Source organism: Daktulosphaira vitifoliae, unplaced genomic scaffold (genome assembly GCF_025091365.1).
Source record: "Daktulosphaira vitifoliae isolate Bord-2020 unplaced genomic scaffold, ASM2509136v1 Scaffold_4, whole genome shotgun sequence".
NCBI lineage: Eukaryota > Metazoa > Arthropoda > Insecta > Hemiptera > Phylloxeridae > Daktulosphaira > Daktulosphaira vitifoliae.
In genome coordinates, this window is record NW_026099575.1 from 38,333,027 (window position 1) to 38,351,331 (window position 18,305).

Genomic DNA, 18,305 nt, shown 5'->3' on the forward strand with positions numbered 1-18,305 from the left:
GTTTATTTGGACATTTTTGTAGGTATACAATTTTTCTATAAAAAATATATATACAAAAATGATTGAAAAGTTATGATTTACTATTCAAAACCTACAATATTTTAAATTTTAATTAAAAAAAAACATATCAGACTAAAATTAATACCGTCTTAGTTTTCATATTGAAGCTAAAATAATGTTAGCTTACAAATTTATGTACAATCAGAAACTATTTATAAGAAAAAACGTACTAAAAAAATTTACTATATATTTTAAATAATTTATCTTTTTTAAAATTCTTGGCATAAAGTGCTTTTATTGCAATTAGGAAAACAACGCCGGTATTATGTAACAATCTGTAACAGGTTTTTTTTTTATGCTTTATCTTTTGTTAAAACATTATTATATAGAAGAGTTTCACGCCCGGAATTTTTAGAATGGCCATAATATTTTTTGGTGCAACACCTTNAAGAGTTTCACGCCCGGAATTTTTAGAATGGCCATAATATTTTTTGGTGCAACACCTTTGAATGGAATTTATTTTTAAATTCCTGGCCCAATCTATCATGCTCGTTGGATGGCCAAGGCCATTTATTGTTTGAAAATTTTTTTGTTTCGGGGCCAATTTGAATTTTTAATCAAAGAGTTAAATAATATTCGTTCATTATTAAGTTTATATGTTAAACAATGGTTTAGTGTACCAAATGCTGCATTAGCGCCAAATTTAATTTACAATTTATTAAAAATATAATTTATTATGAACCAGATTAAAAATAATAGTAAATAATTTAAAAGTTATAAATGATTTGGCAGAGAGGGACGTGAAACTCATAGAAGAGTATAATAATATTTTAACAAAAGACGAAGCATAAAAATAATACCTATAAAAGATTGTTACAGAATACTGGTGTTGTTTTCCTAATTGCAATAAAAACACTTTATGCCAAGAATTTTAAAAAAGATAAATTATTTAAAATATATATTAAATTTGTAAGTTAACATTATTTTAGCTTCAATATGAAGCTAAGACGGTATTGATTTTAATCTGATATGTCTTTTTTTTAATTAAAATTAAAAAAATTGTAGGTTTTGAATAATAAATAATACAAAAAATGTCGAACTAAAAATGTATAGAAAATTAAATTTTTAACAACGGTTAAATAAATTTTTTTTTGTTTTTACAATAAAAAATCAATAATTTTAACGGTAAGAATAGAACATATACGTTTTTATTTTTTTAGGGCTAAATAAATACTTTTCGAAAATTTTTGTACATATACTTTTTATAGAAAAATTATACCTACAAAAAAATCCAAATAAACTTTTTCGCAAAAGCTAAAGTTATTGAGATAGACAAAAAAACGATGTATAAAAATAACCCTTGGTGAGTTATTTTTAACCTCCTTGGGGCACGACTTAGAGTTAACCAATCGTCTCCAAATTTTGTATAATTTATTTTTTCATTTTATTGAATAATTCTAGGGGGTGGAATTTACAAATATTAAAAAAAAAAACCTCTCATGTAGCTAAGGGTCACCCTAATATACAGAATGATCGAAATCTGGTAAGACACTTATTTTCTCAGAAAATATTGAGAATTTAAAATTTTTGTAAAAAGAAAAATTATTAAATTTATAAAACTCCACAGTAATACAAAGTTAAATAAAATTTTTTTTATCCCTACAGGGATAAAAATGTTTATTAATAATTTTTTTAAACGGGAACCACTATTTTTGATTTGATAATATGATAGAAAAAAATTACAAACAATTTTGTTCTTATAATTTTTTTTATCCAAACAACCGTTTACGTTTTATAATTGTTCAAAGATTTTGACTTCCAGGAAAAGTGTTGTCATTTATTACGTTTCATAATATTGGTGGCAACCGGTATTTTTGTTAGATCCTTTAATCATACAAAACCATAAACACAGCTATTAATAATACATTGAAAACCGATTTGAATCTATTATTGTTATCACTCATTTAGTGCGTAGTAAATTTTTATAACTAATTTACCTCTTATAACTTGATCAATAAATTTTGGTTTATACAACAGCAAACAAAAATAATGATTTCTGTATTTAATACAGTAAAATGACAATAGAAATTTGGCCAAAGATCACTTAAATTTAACAAGCTGTTAACGCTGACGAACGGTTAATAGGATAAAAAAATTATAAGAACAAAATTGTTCGTAATTTTTTTTCTATCATGTTACAAATTTAAAAATAAGGATTCCAATTTAAGAAAATTATAAATAAGGGTTTTTATCCTTGAAAGAACGAAAAAAATAACGGTTTGACTACATATTATGGTAGAGTTTTTTGAACTTGATATTTTTTCTCTATAATAAAATTTAAAATTCTCAATATTTTCTGAGAAAATGAGTGTCTTACCAGATTTTGATCACTCTGTATACATTATATATTATTAATATATATTTTTTGGGTACAATATTTTTCATCTATTATTAACAGCCAAATAACATATTATTATACTCTGTGCAAATTTTTTCAACTGTACTTTGATATTTAATAGTAAATCTATTGTTATTCACACATAAATCTTTGTCGTTTATTTATTTTATTTTACCTCATTGAGGTTCCGCCACCTCCCTTATCAATAACAGGTTTTTTAGAGTAAACATTTACACTGATCTCATTCACATTTTTAAATATTTTAGTATGTGTTAGTGCCAATGGAAGTTGTAACACCCGAGTTTTTTATACAGTGCTGTAATGTGCATTGACTCTGACTTAGTCTAATCCACAGGACGTGACTGAACCAAAAATAAACCGCAATCGCGCGTTTCAACCTACTAATTGTTTATTCTACAACAGATGTACAGATAATAATTTTCTTATAAATAATAAAACAAATTTACGTTACAATTTTTTTTTTTTTAAATTCAATTTTCAGTTATTTTATTATGTATAAATACAAAAATAATAAACTTATTATATTATATAAATAAATTCATTTAATGAGTTTTATTTTGTGAGTTATTATTTCAAATAAATAGTATTAAATATGACACAGCACCGCCCTGCGCCCGCCAACCACTCTCTCATTATCAGCCGCCCCCACCTATTAATATGACAAACTGTTGTCATCGGTGACCCCCCGCCCTTGAAACCGTGACAAGGCCGCCACCGAATATGTATGACTGATAATGCGTTCGGTTCCGTTTCCGACGTATACCTAACTGGTTTGCGCTTTAAATGTTGTGTATCTTCACCATTGTGTAAACTATACCTTATCTGAAGTGTAAATTTGCTAAATAAAATATATTTTTACTGTTTCGTATTATCACGATTGTCTTTATCTGTGTATAAATTTATACAACTTGTGCGGCCGCACTATTTGGACACGTTATACATATTACTAATATCATTAATATGGTTTTGTCAAAATAAACATTTTTGCTTAAAATATGTATGACAAAAAATGTTGTTTATTTCTTCTGATCATAAATTTAATAACGACTAAGGAAAACAACTATAATTTTTGCAAAAATTTTAATTTTCAGAGTTGAAAAACTATCTTATAAAAGATGTTTACAATAGTTGTACAAATAATGATAAAACATTGGATAAAAAAATTTTTTAAAGTCTAATGAAAAAAAAAAATCATTCGTTTAAAAGACTAATAATTTTTAAAATGAAATTTTTTTTTTTTTACAAAATTATTTATAAAATTATCGTTTAAAGTGAGTAAACAATAAAATAAATCATCTCTTAAAAAGATTCATAGTTTTTACAATTTATTATTTTTTTTTTTTTGTAGCTATTAAACAATTATTCCTAAAAGCTAGATTAAAAATTAATCTAATGACATAATAAATACAAAATATATTTCGTTTTAAGTAACAAAAATAACCAGTATATCATTCTTGGGTTAAAAATATAAATCAAAATAAAAATGTCCCCTGAAAATATGTATCATAAATTTAATTATTATGTATTAAAAAAACGTATGAAAACATTTATACTTTTTTTACATTTTTTTTATTTTCGGAATTGAAAAACTATACTAAATTAGATATTTACAAAGAATAATAAACTACAATACAATAGTATATAATAGTTATATAAATAATGATAAAAAAATAATTAACCTACGACTAATGAGATGTTCAGCAATACTTAAAGTTTATTAATAATTTCCAAAAATTATTTTATCATAGTTCGTACATTTTTATTTAAAAACATAATGGTTAAACCATAAATCACAAATGTCTTATGGTATGATTGTAATCAATTTTCCTGTCATTCCTAATAAATCGATAAATTAAAATGTACGATATTGTATAATAACCGACATTATATAACGCCATAAAAGCTAAATTATTGTATTTAAGATACTTATATACAAAATAGTCATAAAGAGTTGTATTGCTAATAACACAAGATTAGAAAACGGTTTGGTTTAGTTTATTCATTTTTTTAGCTTCGATGCGAAGCTGAGAAGGAATTGGTTTTACTATGATGTGTTTTTTTTTTGTGTCAGTTACCACTTTTTCTCATCTCTCACTGAACGGATTTCTTTCCACGATACGTTAAAAGATCAAAAATCGTATCTAGTCAAAGATATAACCCTCAAAAATTGAATAAATTTCCCTCGTTCCCCGTAAATGGGGGAAACTTTCAAATTTAAAAATCGCTAATTTTCGAAATTTTTTTTACTTAAAATTGCCATAAATTTTTCAAAAATGAACAAATCAATACCCTTTTTTTGTTATAAATGCTTAATGGTTCATCGTTTCCGCCAAGCATCGTTTCCGCCAAATCTGAATAAGGTCGTTTTTTCGTTTCCGCCAAACTGATCTTCTACCTGTCTATCTAATAAAAAATTTGAGAACCATTTAGCTTTATCCATGGTAGGCAGCTTCCCGTACCAAAATTTTCGGCATTTATTAGTTATAGAATTCAATGTTACGTTCAGGTCTGTATTTATGATTTTTGCGTGGGGTATTAATATTAATGTGTAAAATAAAGTAATTTTTTACAATATTTTTTTCCCATCGCCATCAATTGACATTTGCCCTCCTTAACCACTCTCTAAATACAGTCACATCGTTTTGGATAATTACTTATTTTATCACATAAGTACACTTTTATAAACAAAATATGGCGTTTTACCAAAGGTAAATAAATTATAATAGATAACTGTCTTAAGAATGTATATATATTTTTGTAAAAAATAATAAAAGTATAGTTTATAAGAAAATATAATCATCAAAACGTTGAAATAAAATTCAANGTCATCAAAACATTGAAATAAAATTCAAATATTAATTATGTGCTTAAAAAATATCTAATATGTGTAATAATATAATAAAAAATAAATCTATGAACTATACATTTTTCGGTAGTTGTTGGAAACTAATTTCATAAATTCAAGTCTGCTAATTTATTAAACTTATCAATTGCCTCTTTTATTATATTGAAACGGATTTCAATTTTATTCCGTACGCTTATTGAGATTACGTTATTAGAACTATATGTTTTAATGTAATTTTAAGATTGAACGTTTTCTATTAAAATTTTTAAAAATATATTAATTAAAATTATTTTTTGCGGTCTTTGGAAAATATCGTCTATAGCTTTGCGTTTACAGGCGCCTGCTAATTTTTGTCTCTTAATTATGGGATCAGAACAAGGGCCATTACATGTATGTTCTATAAGACATATTAAAACTAATTTAAAATAAGGTCAGCTTTAATCAATTTAACTAAAAATTTAAAAAATATCTGTTTGATCAATAATTTCATCAAGCTCATTTACGTGAATGGTACCTTTGCATTCTTTTACAAAACAACGCCAACGTATGTAACCCGTTTGTATTGCTTTATGTGCAAAACGAAACTTAAAATTATTTAATAAAATCATTTATTGGCCCCGCTTACTTCTGATATATTCAAATGACAATTTAATTAAAAAAGTAAAATAAAAAAGAACGGATGGCAAAATATTTATCGATATACCGATCAATACACTACTATCTAACTAACAATAATAGAATAGGAAAAAGTAGATAATTATTATCGGGTTATTTTGGCAAATATTTTAACCAGTGGTTCTCAAGCCTTTATTTGTAGACAGGTATAAACTATCGGTTTGGCGGAAACGATAATCTCCCGCCTAATGTCTTTACCTTTTATTTGGTATATTTTTTTTATATATCTGACCCTTTACCTACCCACAGGGGGGAATTTAAAATGACAACTTTTTCACAAAAATGTAATTTTTTCAACTTAATTTTTGAAAGTGTTCCGGAAATACTGACACTTTTATATATATCTTAAATTAAAGCTAATAATTATAATTATATAATTATCTTCACGGTGAAAATGGCTACCGAATGTTATTATTGTGTGAAAATTCTCGATTTTATATTTTTTACTTTAAAATGCTATAACTTATTGAAAAAGTGTGTGGATCAACACAATTTTTTTATGAGAAATAATATTTTTTAATAATCCCTTTTTCATTCGGCATACCTTATCTTAATTAGGATATTAATAAGGAACTAGCAGATCATGTAGCTTTTGGAATAATCCACCAATTTTTTAAAATTAAACACTATCTAAAGATTTGCATCGAAGCGTTTTTTTTTTTGATAGTGATTTTAATCACTGTCAGATATAATTATAACTATACCACGTCACCACTGTGCCGCGACCCCCCTGTGCTGGTTTTTTTTTATATTAAGATCTTATTTCAAAAATAATTAAGAATTTAAATTTCAAGTAAATATTTATCACTGATTTAAACATTTTAAAACATCTGGATACGAAATTAATTGTTACATCTATTCTTAAATGTTAATAATTATAGCGACATGTTGAAATAAAAATAAAATCTACTAGAGTTAATATAAATCAAAACACTGATAAAGTCTTTAAACTGAACAAACTTTTGTATCATATTTATGATATCATATATAAATGCCAATAAAATATATAATGTTACATTTTTCAAAAATAATTATTTTGATCTACTTTATTTCATTAACGAATTTTTTGAGATTAAATTTAAAAAAAGAGGTCGAGACATAGATGGGACAAGTATAGATGATATTTGACAGTAATTAAAATCACTATCATAAGAAACGCTTCGATGCAAATCTATAGATAGTGTTTCATTTAGAGAAATTGGTGGATTATTCCAAAAGCAACATCAACTCTTATTTCTTTGATTACATCCTAATTAGTAGTTCTTTGATTTTAAAATATAATATATGAATAAATACTAGTAGAAGTGTAAAGTCTGAGCTGGGACCCCCCCTAACCCACATTTTGTGGGTTTACCCTGTCCTAGGTGGACGGGCGGTGTAAACGGCTGTTGGTATATGGTGAAAGGCATAGTCCCCTCACCCACCCACATGATGTGGGTTTACCCTGTCCTAGGTGGACGGGCGGTGTAAACAACCGGGAGGGGTATATGGTGAAAGGCATAGTCCCCTCACCCACCCACATGATGTGGGTTTACCCTGTCCTAGGTGGACGGGCGGTGTAAACAACCGGGAGGGGGATATGGTGAAAGGCATAGTCCCCTCACCCACCCACATGATGTGGGTTTACCCTGTCCTAGGTGGACGGGCGGTGTAAACAACCGGGAGGGGGATATGGTGAAAGGCATAGTCCCCTCACCCACTCACATGATGTGGGTTTACCCTGTCCTAGGTGGACGGGCGGTGTAAACGGCCGGGGGGATATGATGAACGGCATAGGGCCCCCTTCCCATGAAAGGTTAAGAGTAGAGTACTCTCTCATGACAGTAGATATCACAAGTATGGGGGGTACATAAGAAGAGGGGCTATGAAAAAATGAATAATTTTTAGAAATTACTTAATAAATTCTAATTAATAAGTAATTATAAGTTAAAAATGTTTAAGTGGTGAAAGAAAAGGTTAGTTTACGGGGATATATGTTTTGTGATTCGCCGAGTTTATAATTGATTTTATTACATTTAATGAATATTGTCGCCTAAAATACGGATTATTACTCGAGTAAAATTAATAGTGCTGTGACAGTTAAACGTCTTAAAAATGTTTTCTTGCGACAAGTGTGAAAAAGTGTTTGCATTCAAACATGGACTGGTACGTCATCAAAAGAGTCATGATGGTATACGATTTAAGTGTTATTTATGTCCATCTACTTTTTCGGACAAATGGGCACTCTCGCGTCATGTTATAACAATTCACCGTGAGTATTACAATTGATTATTTAGTAAAATACTAATATGAAAAGAGAAAATATTTTAGTAGAGTGTTAATATAAGTGTAATATTTTAGATCTCGTAAAGTATGGTGTGGATTATAATATAGCTATTGGAAATCATGCTGATTCGAGGGCTATGTCAACGAGTGGTAAGCAAAGAAAATATATTATTAAAAATTTATATACTAAAATAAATATATTGTTTTTAGAAAATGTAAATGTTACGGAGAGAATGCAGGCGGGCCCCAGTGTAATTAGTCCTAAACGTCGCAAACAATGTAACAGCGACAATACGATTAAATGCAAACGGGTAAAGGTGAAACGATTACAAGACATTACGACGAGCGGTTTTCATAAAACGGGTGAATCATTAAATAGTCAAATTTTATGGTTTTACAAAAAGAATATTGAAAATGTAGTCGGATATCAAGCGTTTTTGTCGGCAACAAGAGGCGATTTAGTCGAAAAATTACGCGACTGTCTTAAAGAAATGGGTGCGATAAAATTCAACTTAAAACTTGAGGCGACTTATATTGTACCAAATAATGAAACCAAGTACGAAAATCGTTCATTTAAAACGTCGGCAGCCGAGTTAATTAATGAGGACGATATCGATCGTGCTGTGGATATTTCTTACACAAAATTATTAGAAGAACAGGAAAACTATGCTGGTAAAGGTAGTAATTTTTCGTTTTCTAATATAGACGGTATTTTGCTGGGTGTATACAAATATCAGCCTTTAGGCGGGAGTTCATACATTGATTTGCCGCATGACATTAAAATGAAAAAAGCTGTAATAAACCCACAAAATATAGATCAACAATGTTTCAAATGAGCTATATTGGCGAAAAAAGTTACGGAGGGTAAAAGACATATAGTAGAACAAAACTATAAGTCTATAGAAAACTCTTATAATTTCTCCGGTTTATCATTCCCAACACCGATTTCAGACATAAAAATTTTCGAAAAAAATAATCCGCATACTTCAGTCAATGTTTACGGACTAAAATTGAAAGATTTACATAATAAACCCGAATATTTAGTTTATCCGCTGAAAGTATGCGCTGAAGAACGTAGAGACCATATCGATTTGTTAATTGTGTCAAACACCGCGGGTGACAGCCATTACACTTATATTACCGATTTTGGTCGATTGGTACAATCACAAATAACAAAGAATACAGCAAAAAGGATATTTTGTAAACGGTGTTTCACGGGCTTTAATAATGTACCTAAAAAGTATAAACTACGCGGAGTTGAGGCGCTAGAAGAACATAAAAAAATTTGTGGCGAAAACAAACCGTTCTTACCTATAATGCCTGAAGAGGGCACTAAATTAAAGTTCGAGTCATGGGGCAAAACACAGGAACATCCATTTGCAATTTATGCTGATTTTGAAAGCCTGCTGGTCAAGTCCAACAAAGATACGAAAGGCAACACAAATTTTGTTCATGAACATGTTGCAATGAGCTATGGATACATAGTAAAAGCAGCCGACAGTGTACCCATAGAATTATTGCAACAGTATAATATTCAAACGACGCCCAAAATATACAGAGGAAATAAAAGCAGCGAGCCGGAGGAAGTAGTCAATCGTTTCATGGATGACGTAACTGAAGTAGCGTTGAAAATTGAAGAGTTACTCAAGACGAACGTTGATATTTGTATGACACATGAAGAAACTGAAGAACATATAAAGAAAACCTGCTGTGACTTGTGTAAAGGTAGTTTTACAGAGAAAAATCATAAAGTAGCAGACCATGATCATTTGACAGGTAAATCATACACATAACTATGATAAATGTATAATAATTAATATAAAAAGAAAAATTTAAGTATATATTTATATTCGTTTCAGGTAGTTTTAGAAAAACGCTTTGCAACAGTTGCAATTTAAAATTAACAACACCCAAGTTTGTAAACGTATATTTCCATAATCTTAGCTCGTACGACGGACACTTTTTAGTTAAATCCCTTGGAAGAGATACTAGTAGAATAAGTGTAATACCCGCTACAGAAGAAAAATATATTTCTTTTACAAAATTTGTTTCAAACAAATTTTCGCTGAGGTTCGTCGATACATTTCGTTTTATGGGTACTAGTTTAGCGGCTCTCGCTGAAAATTTGCGCGCCGCCGACATAAAATTATTCCAAGAAACCGCAAAAGCGTTTTCATCGGACGGTGACATTGATTTAGTGACCCGTAAAGGCGTGTACCCGTATTCATACACCTCAAGCTGGGATGTACTCGAAGAAAAACAATTGCCGTCAAAAGCCGATTTTTATAACGATCTGTCAGAAACGCATATTGATGATGCCGAATACAAACACGCACAAAACGTCTGGCAACATTTCAATTGTAAAACGCTCGGTGAGTACTCTGATCTGTACCTGAAAACTGACGTAACAATACTTGCGGATGTTTTTACGAATTTTCGCAAGTTATGTCTACTAAAATATAAATTGGAACCGGCATATTATTTTACGAGTCCCGGTCTGTCTTTTGACGCTATGTTGCTGCATACGGGCGTTTCACTAGATCTCATGAGTGATTATGAACAGCAACTTTTTATTGAGAGAGGAATACGGGGAGGAATGACAACTTCGGTGTTGAAACATGCCACAGCCAACAATGAAAAGACGCCTCATTATGATATCAAACAACAAAAATCTGAAATTATATATTTGGATGTCAATAATTTGTATGGTTGGAGTATGTCTCAACATATGCCATGTGGTGACTTTAAGTGGTTGGACGTGGACGACGAAACGAAAATTTTAAAGACTGTGGAAGAGTTACCTGCGGATTCTCCTATAGGAATGGCCCTTGAAGTGACGGTGTCGTACCCGAAAGAGTTACATGATGCCCACAACGAAATGCCGTTTCTACCTGAACGAAAATGTCCGCCTAATTCACGGGTCAAAAAACTGTTGTCTACTTTCGATCGGAAAGAAAACTACGTTATACACTATTTAAATTTAAAACAGGCTATGGCAAACGGATTAAAAGTAGAAAAGGTAATTCATAAAATTATATTTTAAAAATATAATAATAACATGTCATTAAATTACAGGTGCATAAGGTGTTACAATTTAAGCAGTCGGCCTGGCTATCAAAATATATACAACTCAACACGGAGATGAGACAGAAAGCCAAAAATGATTTTGAAAAAGACTTTTTTAAATTAATGAACAACGCTGTTTTTGGTAAGTTTTAAAATTAAATAAAAATATATATAAACATAATTTTAATGCGATTTCGTTTGTTAACAGGTAAAATGATGGAACGTGTACAATTTAGAACGCAAATGGAATTGGTCAATAATCCTAAACGAGCGCCTAAATTAATTAGAAAGCATAATTTCAAACATTGTACAACGTACAGTGAAAATTTATCAGCGTTTGTATTGGAAAAGAAAATTATCAATTTTTGTAAACCAGTATACGTAGGTTTCGCAATTTTAGAAATTAGTAAAACTCTCGTATACGATTTCCATTATAACGTAATGAAGAAATATTTCAAAGACCGTGCTCGACTGTTATACGGTGACACAGGTAGATTAATTAATATTTTTTATTGAAAAAATTTAATGATTTTATTTTTTGATTTTATTGTTTAGATTCATTAGTGTACTTTATCGTGGGTGATGACTTTTACGCGGTGGCAAAGAAAAATCCTGATCTATTGGCTAGACTTGACACTTCAGGTTTGCCGAGCAGTCACCCGTGTTATTCAAACGCAAACAAAAAGGTGCCTGGTTTGTGGAGTGACGAAGCGCCGGGGAAATCTATATTGGAGTTTATTAGTCTCAGACCAAAATGTTATGGTTTTGACTTGGAGGGTAAAGAAAAAATTAAGGCGAAAGGGATACATGGTCACGTTGTGAAAAATCATCTTACAGTCGAGGACCTGAAACGGTGTTTATATGCTGAAGAGGAGCCTGCAGTAAGCGAAGCTCATGCATCAGCGGCTACATATGGCACGATGGTTGCAAACAACATTCATGAGAGAGCTGTGAACCCTTATTGCCCTGTTGTAAAGTACCCGACTTATATACCGTACAGAGAAAATGTGTCAATCAGATCATTTCAACACCGAATATACACCATTAAGACTATGAAAATGACATTAAACCGTTTTGATGATAAGCGGTTTATATCAGAAGACCGTATTACTACCTACGCTTACGGTCATTATAAACTAGAGTACGTATACCATAATTATGCTAATAATTATTAAATATATATTAAATAGGGTTATTTTTTAGGAATGAAGACACCATTGAAACTTATGATTTGTAGATACATCTTATAAACTAATGTAAAAATAATAAATAGATTACAAAAATTTATTAGTAAACAATATTATTATTATTATGTACAAAAATTTAATTGTTGAAATTATATTAAATAATAAAAATTAACCTTGGTTAAAATATAAATATTTATATTATTCATTTAATGAACATAGATAATCAAACAACATTATTACATAGTAATTATCGTCGATATTATCGATAGGTTTGACAAAACGTCGTATGATATTTTGCACGTCATTAAAATTTAACCAAATATTTAACCGTTTAAGGCAGTGTGCACATCTTTTAAAGTTACATAATTCAATCAAAGTGGTTTCATGTCTGAATATTTCTTTATGCGATGTAACGATTTCAATAGGACGGTCCATTAACTCCATCATTTCAGCACATTGACTATTAGTTGTGTTGCAAACAAAAATGTGAGTGGACACCGCTCTTCCGTCCATTGCCATTCGGATGTTGACCTTTTTATAGTTGGCCCATACAAAATTTCTACTCCACCTATTCATTGAGAGTTTAACCTCCTCATAGGTGTAGCAAAAAAAAAATTTGCACGGACCAAATCTCCCAAACGGTTGGGTTCTTCAAGCCGACCCAACAAATTTGATATTGACCTAAACAAATGACGTCTATAATACAACACGGGTACGCTACTCGCTAGTTCACGATTCAACGTTATATTATAGACGTCATTGTACAGTCGTCAAACAAATCTGTCAGAATCATTCTGAAGCAATTCTGTTAATTCCAACTCCCATGATTGTAGTGAAAAAGCGTCTCTAAATGGAGTCATCGTTGACCAACTGCATGGCATGAGTTCGAGGTTACGATCAGAATAGATCCGTTCAGGATCTGATGATAAATCATCATCTAAAAATAAAAACAGCATTGTTAAGAAGTTTGTTTATAAAGTTAAATATTGACATACATACCATCAGAATCCTCAATACTATCTTCAATTTCTTCTTCTTCTTCTTCCTTATACTCATCTTCTGCCTGCAAATATTCTTCATCCAATGGGTCATAGTAATACCCGTCATCATGGATTCGCGGTTGTATCTGACCAAATTGTTCAATGAATAGCTCTCGTTCGTCTGCTTCAGCAAAATTTTCAGCTTCAGCAACAACACACTTACAAACAAAAATTGACTTGATTTGCATGTTTGAGGTGTTTCAACGTACAAGCGCAATTAATACAATTGAAAATATTAAATTTTTAGAGCCGAGTATAGGGTATTTATATGAAAAACTAACGTTAATGACTCGTCATTACTATACCTGTGTATATTCTTATACCCTTATGCGCATAGTGGTACTATTAGTCTTTACTCTATCCCTTTTTTTTTTTTTTTTCAACACAATAATACTGCTCAAATTAATTATACATGAATTTTTAGGTAAATAAACAACAAACATGTTATATGTTACTTATAAGTTTTATTTTAAAAATATTATACATTATTTAATTATAGTGAAATATAACAATATTTTAAGTACTAAGAATTATTAATATACCAATGTCTTAACATAAACATTTTATAAAAACTACAATAAGTTGGATTTAAATTCATATGAAATGAACATGATGGATAAGAACTATTTGTTGCCAGTTGTGTTATACGAGGACAGCCAATATCTTCCATGTTAATGACATTTACGTGTGGCATATACTGTTGTAATATGTCTCTTTTTTGTAACCCTTTTACAAATATGTCTGTAAATTTTAACGAGTTTAAAATTCTCGGTAGTTCTTCAATTTCTACGTCTCCGTACTGAGGTTGCATTGAATGTCTATGCTTTTTCAACCACGCGTTAACATTTCGACTTTTTTCATCTGTTGGAGTTGCATGTTTAAATATCCAGTGTTGTGTAGCATAAGTGTCAGTATCCACTACAGATAGTTCTTTTATAAGATACTCGTTATTCGATCCCAATATACACTCAAAATCTGCTATTGCTGTAGTCATTATTTAGTTTGTTAACTAGTACGTTGAGGATACGGATCTTGTTCTAGGGCGTTTTATTTTTTGAATTAACGTACACTGGAGTCAGTATAGGCTTCGTATTTTACAAAACCTTTAATTTTATTAATCTGTTCTTCTATATGACTATATTGTAACTTAGAAGTTGAATCTGTTGCGTTAAAATTAGTATTTAAATTTTCAATTTTAACTTCTACTCCGTGTATTTGTACATTTATTTGTTCAATTATTTTCTTATAATTACTAAGCGTTTCAGTAATTTTTATAATATCTGTTTCTAATTCAGCCAATTTAGACTCTAGTATGCATATTTTTTTTATTCTTTTACTTTCTAATGATGAACCAAAAACATCCATTACTGTTAACGTTTACGAGTGAACTAAAAATATTTTATTAGTTTTGCTGATTTTATTCTGCTCGGATGATTTTTTTTTGTATTTTAAAAAGTAATAACACACAGTTTAATTAAAGTTAGGTAGAGGGGATATGTCACCTTAAGGTTAAATAAATATCCATATTTAAATATACATTAATACTTTATTATATGGAGTAAAAAATACAATAAATAGTGCATATTATACATTTTTTTACATTAATATCTTACAATAATATTAAAATTATTTATTTTTCAAGTTCATTTTTATTCATCCATGAATCATGTTTTGAAGGAAAACCCATCCAACGAACCAATACTTTATCTCCTTTACGTCGTACAATTTTTTCAATCAGATAATTATGCGGATACTTGGTTTTTTGTAATTCTTGTTCATAAAAACACCCTCTAATTGGATTTTTTTCAAAGTCTTCGAGAAGATATGTTACTGGTATAGTGTTGCATACCTTTGCTATAGTAAATATTTCAAAAGACCAATTACTCAAATAGCCTTTTTCAAATACGACCTTGTTCGAACTAACCCTTACATAATCACCTCTACGAAATTTAATTTTTTGTTTCGTTTTATGTACAGTACTGTGTATAATCACTGCCGAAGGATTGTTATCGGCATACGTAGGAGTCATTTTTATTGTTCTATGCACGCTGTTGTTGTACTCGTGCATAACTTTGTTTAATATAGATATCCAATTGTGTGATCCTTGAGCGGTAAACTCTCTATATAATTTGGTCTTGATGGTTCGAATTAATCGCTCACAAATTGACGCTTTTAATGTGCTATACGTCGAGTAATGATTTATGTTGTATTTTTTCATAAGAGTTGAAAATTTTGAGTTATAGAATTCTTTACCCAAATCGCTCTGTACGTGAACGATATTACGTTTTGCAAGTATAGGTTCTATTGCTTTCACTATATCAGCTCCTCTTTTTGATTTTAGGGGTACTGCCCATGAATATTTTGTAAAACAATCAATTACAAACAAAATATATTTATAGCCTTTATTCTGTCTATGATATGGTATAAATTCAGCTAAATCGATCTGAAATAAATCGTCACGGCTTTTAAGTACAACACTACGTCTATCGTAATGTATTCGTCTAGGTCTATGTAGTTCTTCCGCAATTTGTCTTTTAAACATTTGGTATTTTTTTAATTATGCCCGCCTCGTATAATTCTTCATAAATTGATATAATTTCATTACCATGTGCATTATTGCCTGCTGCCTGCGAAGCCAATAGTAATCTAAGACGGTCGCAGAGCTCGTCTGCGTTATTCCAATATTTATAGTTATTCGATGTATTCAATGACAACTCAAGACCTCTGCCCTCGACAAACAATTTACTTATAACTTCTTTATACTTGTAGCCATTTGTTTTCTTAATTTTTAATTTATTCGTTGTTAAGTGCGCAGAAGTATGAACTAGAATGTCTCTATAGACATCCAAGTCATTTTTACCGTATGCGTTAGGCCGTTTTGAAAATATTAACTGTATTAGACCGGGGGTTAATTGATATTTATTATTTTCTATGATCAGCTGAGCTGTTTTATAATTAAACTGAATAATTTTATCACCAAATTTCATTATATCCCCGTGTTTTTTCGGTGCATACGCTTTGTCCCCGTCATGATAAACTAGCCATGCCTCAACCGAGTCCATCATAGAAAATATTTGGTTTTCAGAATATCCACTAGAATTAGTGTCTTCAACATTATAACTTTGATTATGCAGCTCAGTTACTATAGAATTATTTTCATCGTTTTTATAATTGTTACCATCATGGTTTTGTTCATATTTTAAATACTCGTTATTATTATCAAATTTATTAGTAAAATTTGAAATATGCGATGTTTTCTCTTTTTGAAGTGTTGTTAACTCGTTTAAAGGTTCAATAATGGGTTTTAATGTACGTTTCATGTAAACTTCATTAGTAACATCATCGTTTTGCAATGATTGGAATTTTCGTTTAATATTTTGCTTGGCCTCGGCTAATTGTCTCAATATTTCGTTATTAGATTCTCCGGCCATTGTTAATCGATTACTGACAAAAATCCCGTTATTACACGACATTATATTATTGCGAAAGTATCGAAACATTTACGATACCTGCCTTCATTTCGCGGATGATCTTTACTAATTACTACAAAACTAAATTTACTATCGTTCCAACATGAATGACAAAATTCACGAAACTGGTTAAGTGTCATGTCCCCTGAACAATTATTAAAATATATATGCCGTATATTGGTTTCGTCTTGTTTGAATAGAATAAGCATATTAGCGTTATCCCGTATCAATTGTTTACCTACATAGCTAAACGATTGTGTTAAATAAAATATGTCAATGTTATTATGTCTGCCTCGAGTAAAATAGGTTCTTATAATTTCTTGAGATTCGGTTATTACGTCGTCGAATATAAAAACTGAATTTGGCAATGCGTCCTCAGGGCTAATTATAGTGTCGTTTTCATGAAACATGAATATTTGCATTCCTGGTATACTTTCTATAATATCCTTAAGCATTTGATATTTTGGCTGGTCTAGAGTTTTTGAATATATGTAAATATTTTTGAATTTTACACCGTTTTCAGCGACTAGTAAAGAAAATAAAACATTAGTTTTACCACAGCCCGACGGTCCCGCAATAATCGCTCTAATAGAGTTTGGAAATAAAGTGCCGTGTCGGGGAGGTTTATTGTCATTATTTTCAGTATCTGCGTTTATCACGGGGAGTTTAACACTTTGCTGTATAAACTTCATGTTTTCCACTATAAATAGTTTATCAGGACAGTAAACTGATCAAATGATGTCACGTCACGGTCGCAACAAGTCTAAAAGTGGTGTCGGTCTATTCAATACGCTCTTAAATAAATTACCTATAGAATTACACCTTAAAGGTTATAATTACTGTGGTCCCGGCACCCGGTTAAAAGAACGTTTAGCAAGGGGCGACGTGGGGGTAAACAAACTCGACGAACTCTGCAAATCTCACGACATTTTTTACGATAAACATCATTCGACTGCAGAAAGACATAAAGCAGACGAAGTATTAGAACACGGGGCTTGGGACATTGTTAAATCAAAGGACTCTGGATTTAAAGAACGGGCTGCAGCATACCTAGTTACCAACGCCATGAAAGCAAAACGTAAAATCGGAATGGGTTGTGGTTTTAAAACTATAGTTTCTGAAGCGAAAAAGGCTATTAAGAAACATAAAAAGACAGCTGGCAAAGATATTACAAAATTAATAAAAATTGCGTTGACCGCTGCACGCAAAAAAACTCGTTGTGGTAGCATTTCCCCCACACCACGTGTAATACCAGTACCGAAATCCGGTGGAGCGCTTCCTCTTATTCCTATTTTTGCCGCTTTATCAGCGTTAGGATCTCTAACCGGCGGGGCGGGT

At 30.5% G+C, this 18,305-nt stretch overlaps 3 protein-coding genes and 1 long non-coding RNA gene across 9 annotated transcripts in view; 3 read left to right on the forward strand and 1 right to left on the reverse strand.

The window, feature by feature from the left end:
- The first annotated feature begins 988 nt into the window (after nt 1–988).
- LOC126906104 (uncharacterized) lies at nt 989–2,974 on the forward strand. Its single transcript, XR_007704187.1, has 2 exons — nt 989–1,185; nt 2,665–2,974. It is a non-coding gene; the product is annotated as an uncharacterized LOC126906104 (long non-coding RNA).
- A 4,064-nt stretch (nt 2,975–7,038) lies between these two features.
- On the forward strand, nt 7,039–12,581 carry LOC126906079 (uncharacterized). 6 transcript variants are annotated; one of them, XM_050686343.1, is made up of 8 exons: nt 7,039–8,354; nt 8,415–8,882; nt 8,942–9,980; nt 10,064–11,223; nt 11,280–11,412; nt 11,479–11,760; nt 11,826–12,411; nt 12,474–12,581. In XM_050686343.1, exons 3-8 carry the CDS (start codon nt 9,521–9,523, stop codon nt 12,505–12,507), a joined length of 2,655 nt encoding a protein of 884 aa, XP_050542300.1. In that variant the 5' UTR covers nt 7,039–8,354; nt 8,415–8,882; nt 8,942–9,520; the 3' UTR covers nt 12,508–12,581. The 6 variants fall into 6 exon arrangements, with proteins under 6 accessions (XP_050542300.1, XP_050542299.1, XP_050542297.1 ...); XM_050686342.1 differs by having other exon boundaries at nt 7,039–8,190; nt 8,280–8,354; nt 8,415–9,980; XM_050686340.1 differs by having other exon boundaries at nt 7,039–7,392; nt 7,485–8,354; nt 8,415–9,980.
- A 178-nt stretch (nt 12,582–12,759) lies between these two features.
- On the reverse strand, nt 12,760–13,685 carry LOC126906099 (uncharacterized). The gene is made up of 2 exons (XM_050686378.1): nt 13,457–13,685; nt 12,760–13,394 (listed from the first exon to the last, which is right to left on the reverse strand). The coding sequence occupies exons 1-2, from the start codon at nt 13,683–13,685 to the stop codon at nt 13,228–13,230; spliced, it is 396 nt and encodes a 131-aa protein (XP_050542335.1). The 3' UTR covers nt 12,760–13,227.
- Nucleotides 13,686–17,702: 4,017 nt separating this feature from the next.
- Nucleotides 17,703–18,305, forward strand: part of LOC126905054 (uncharacterized) — a 1,357-nt gene continuing 754 nt past the window's right edge. The window contains exon 1 of the mRNA XM_050684448.1: nt 17,703–18,277. Coding sequence (XP_050540405.1) covers nt 17,703–18,277 — 575 coding nt within the window. The remainder of the gene's footprint in view (nt 18,278–18,305) is intronic.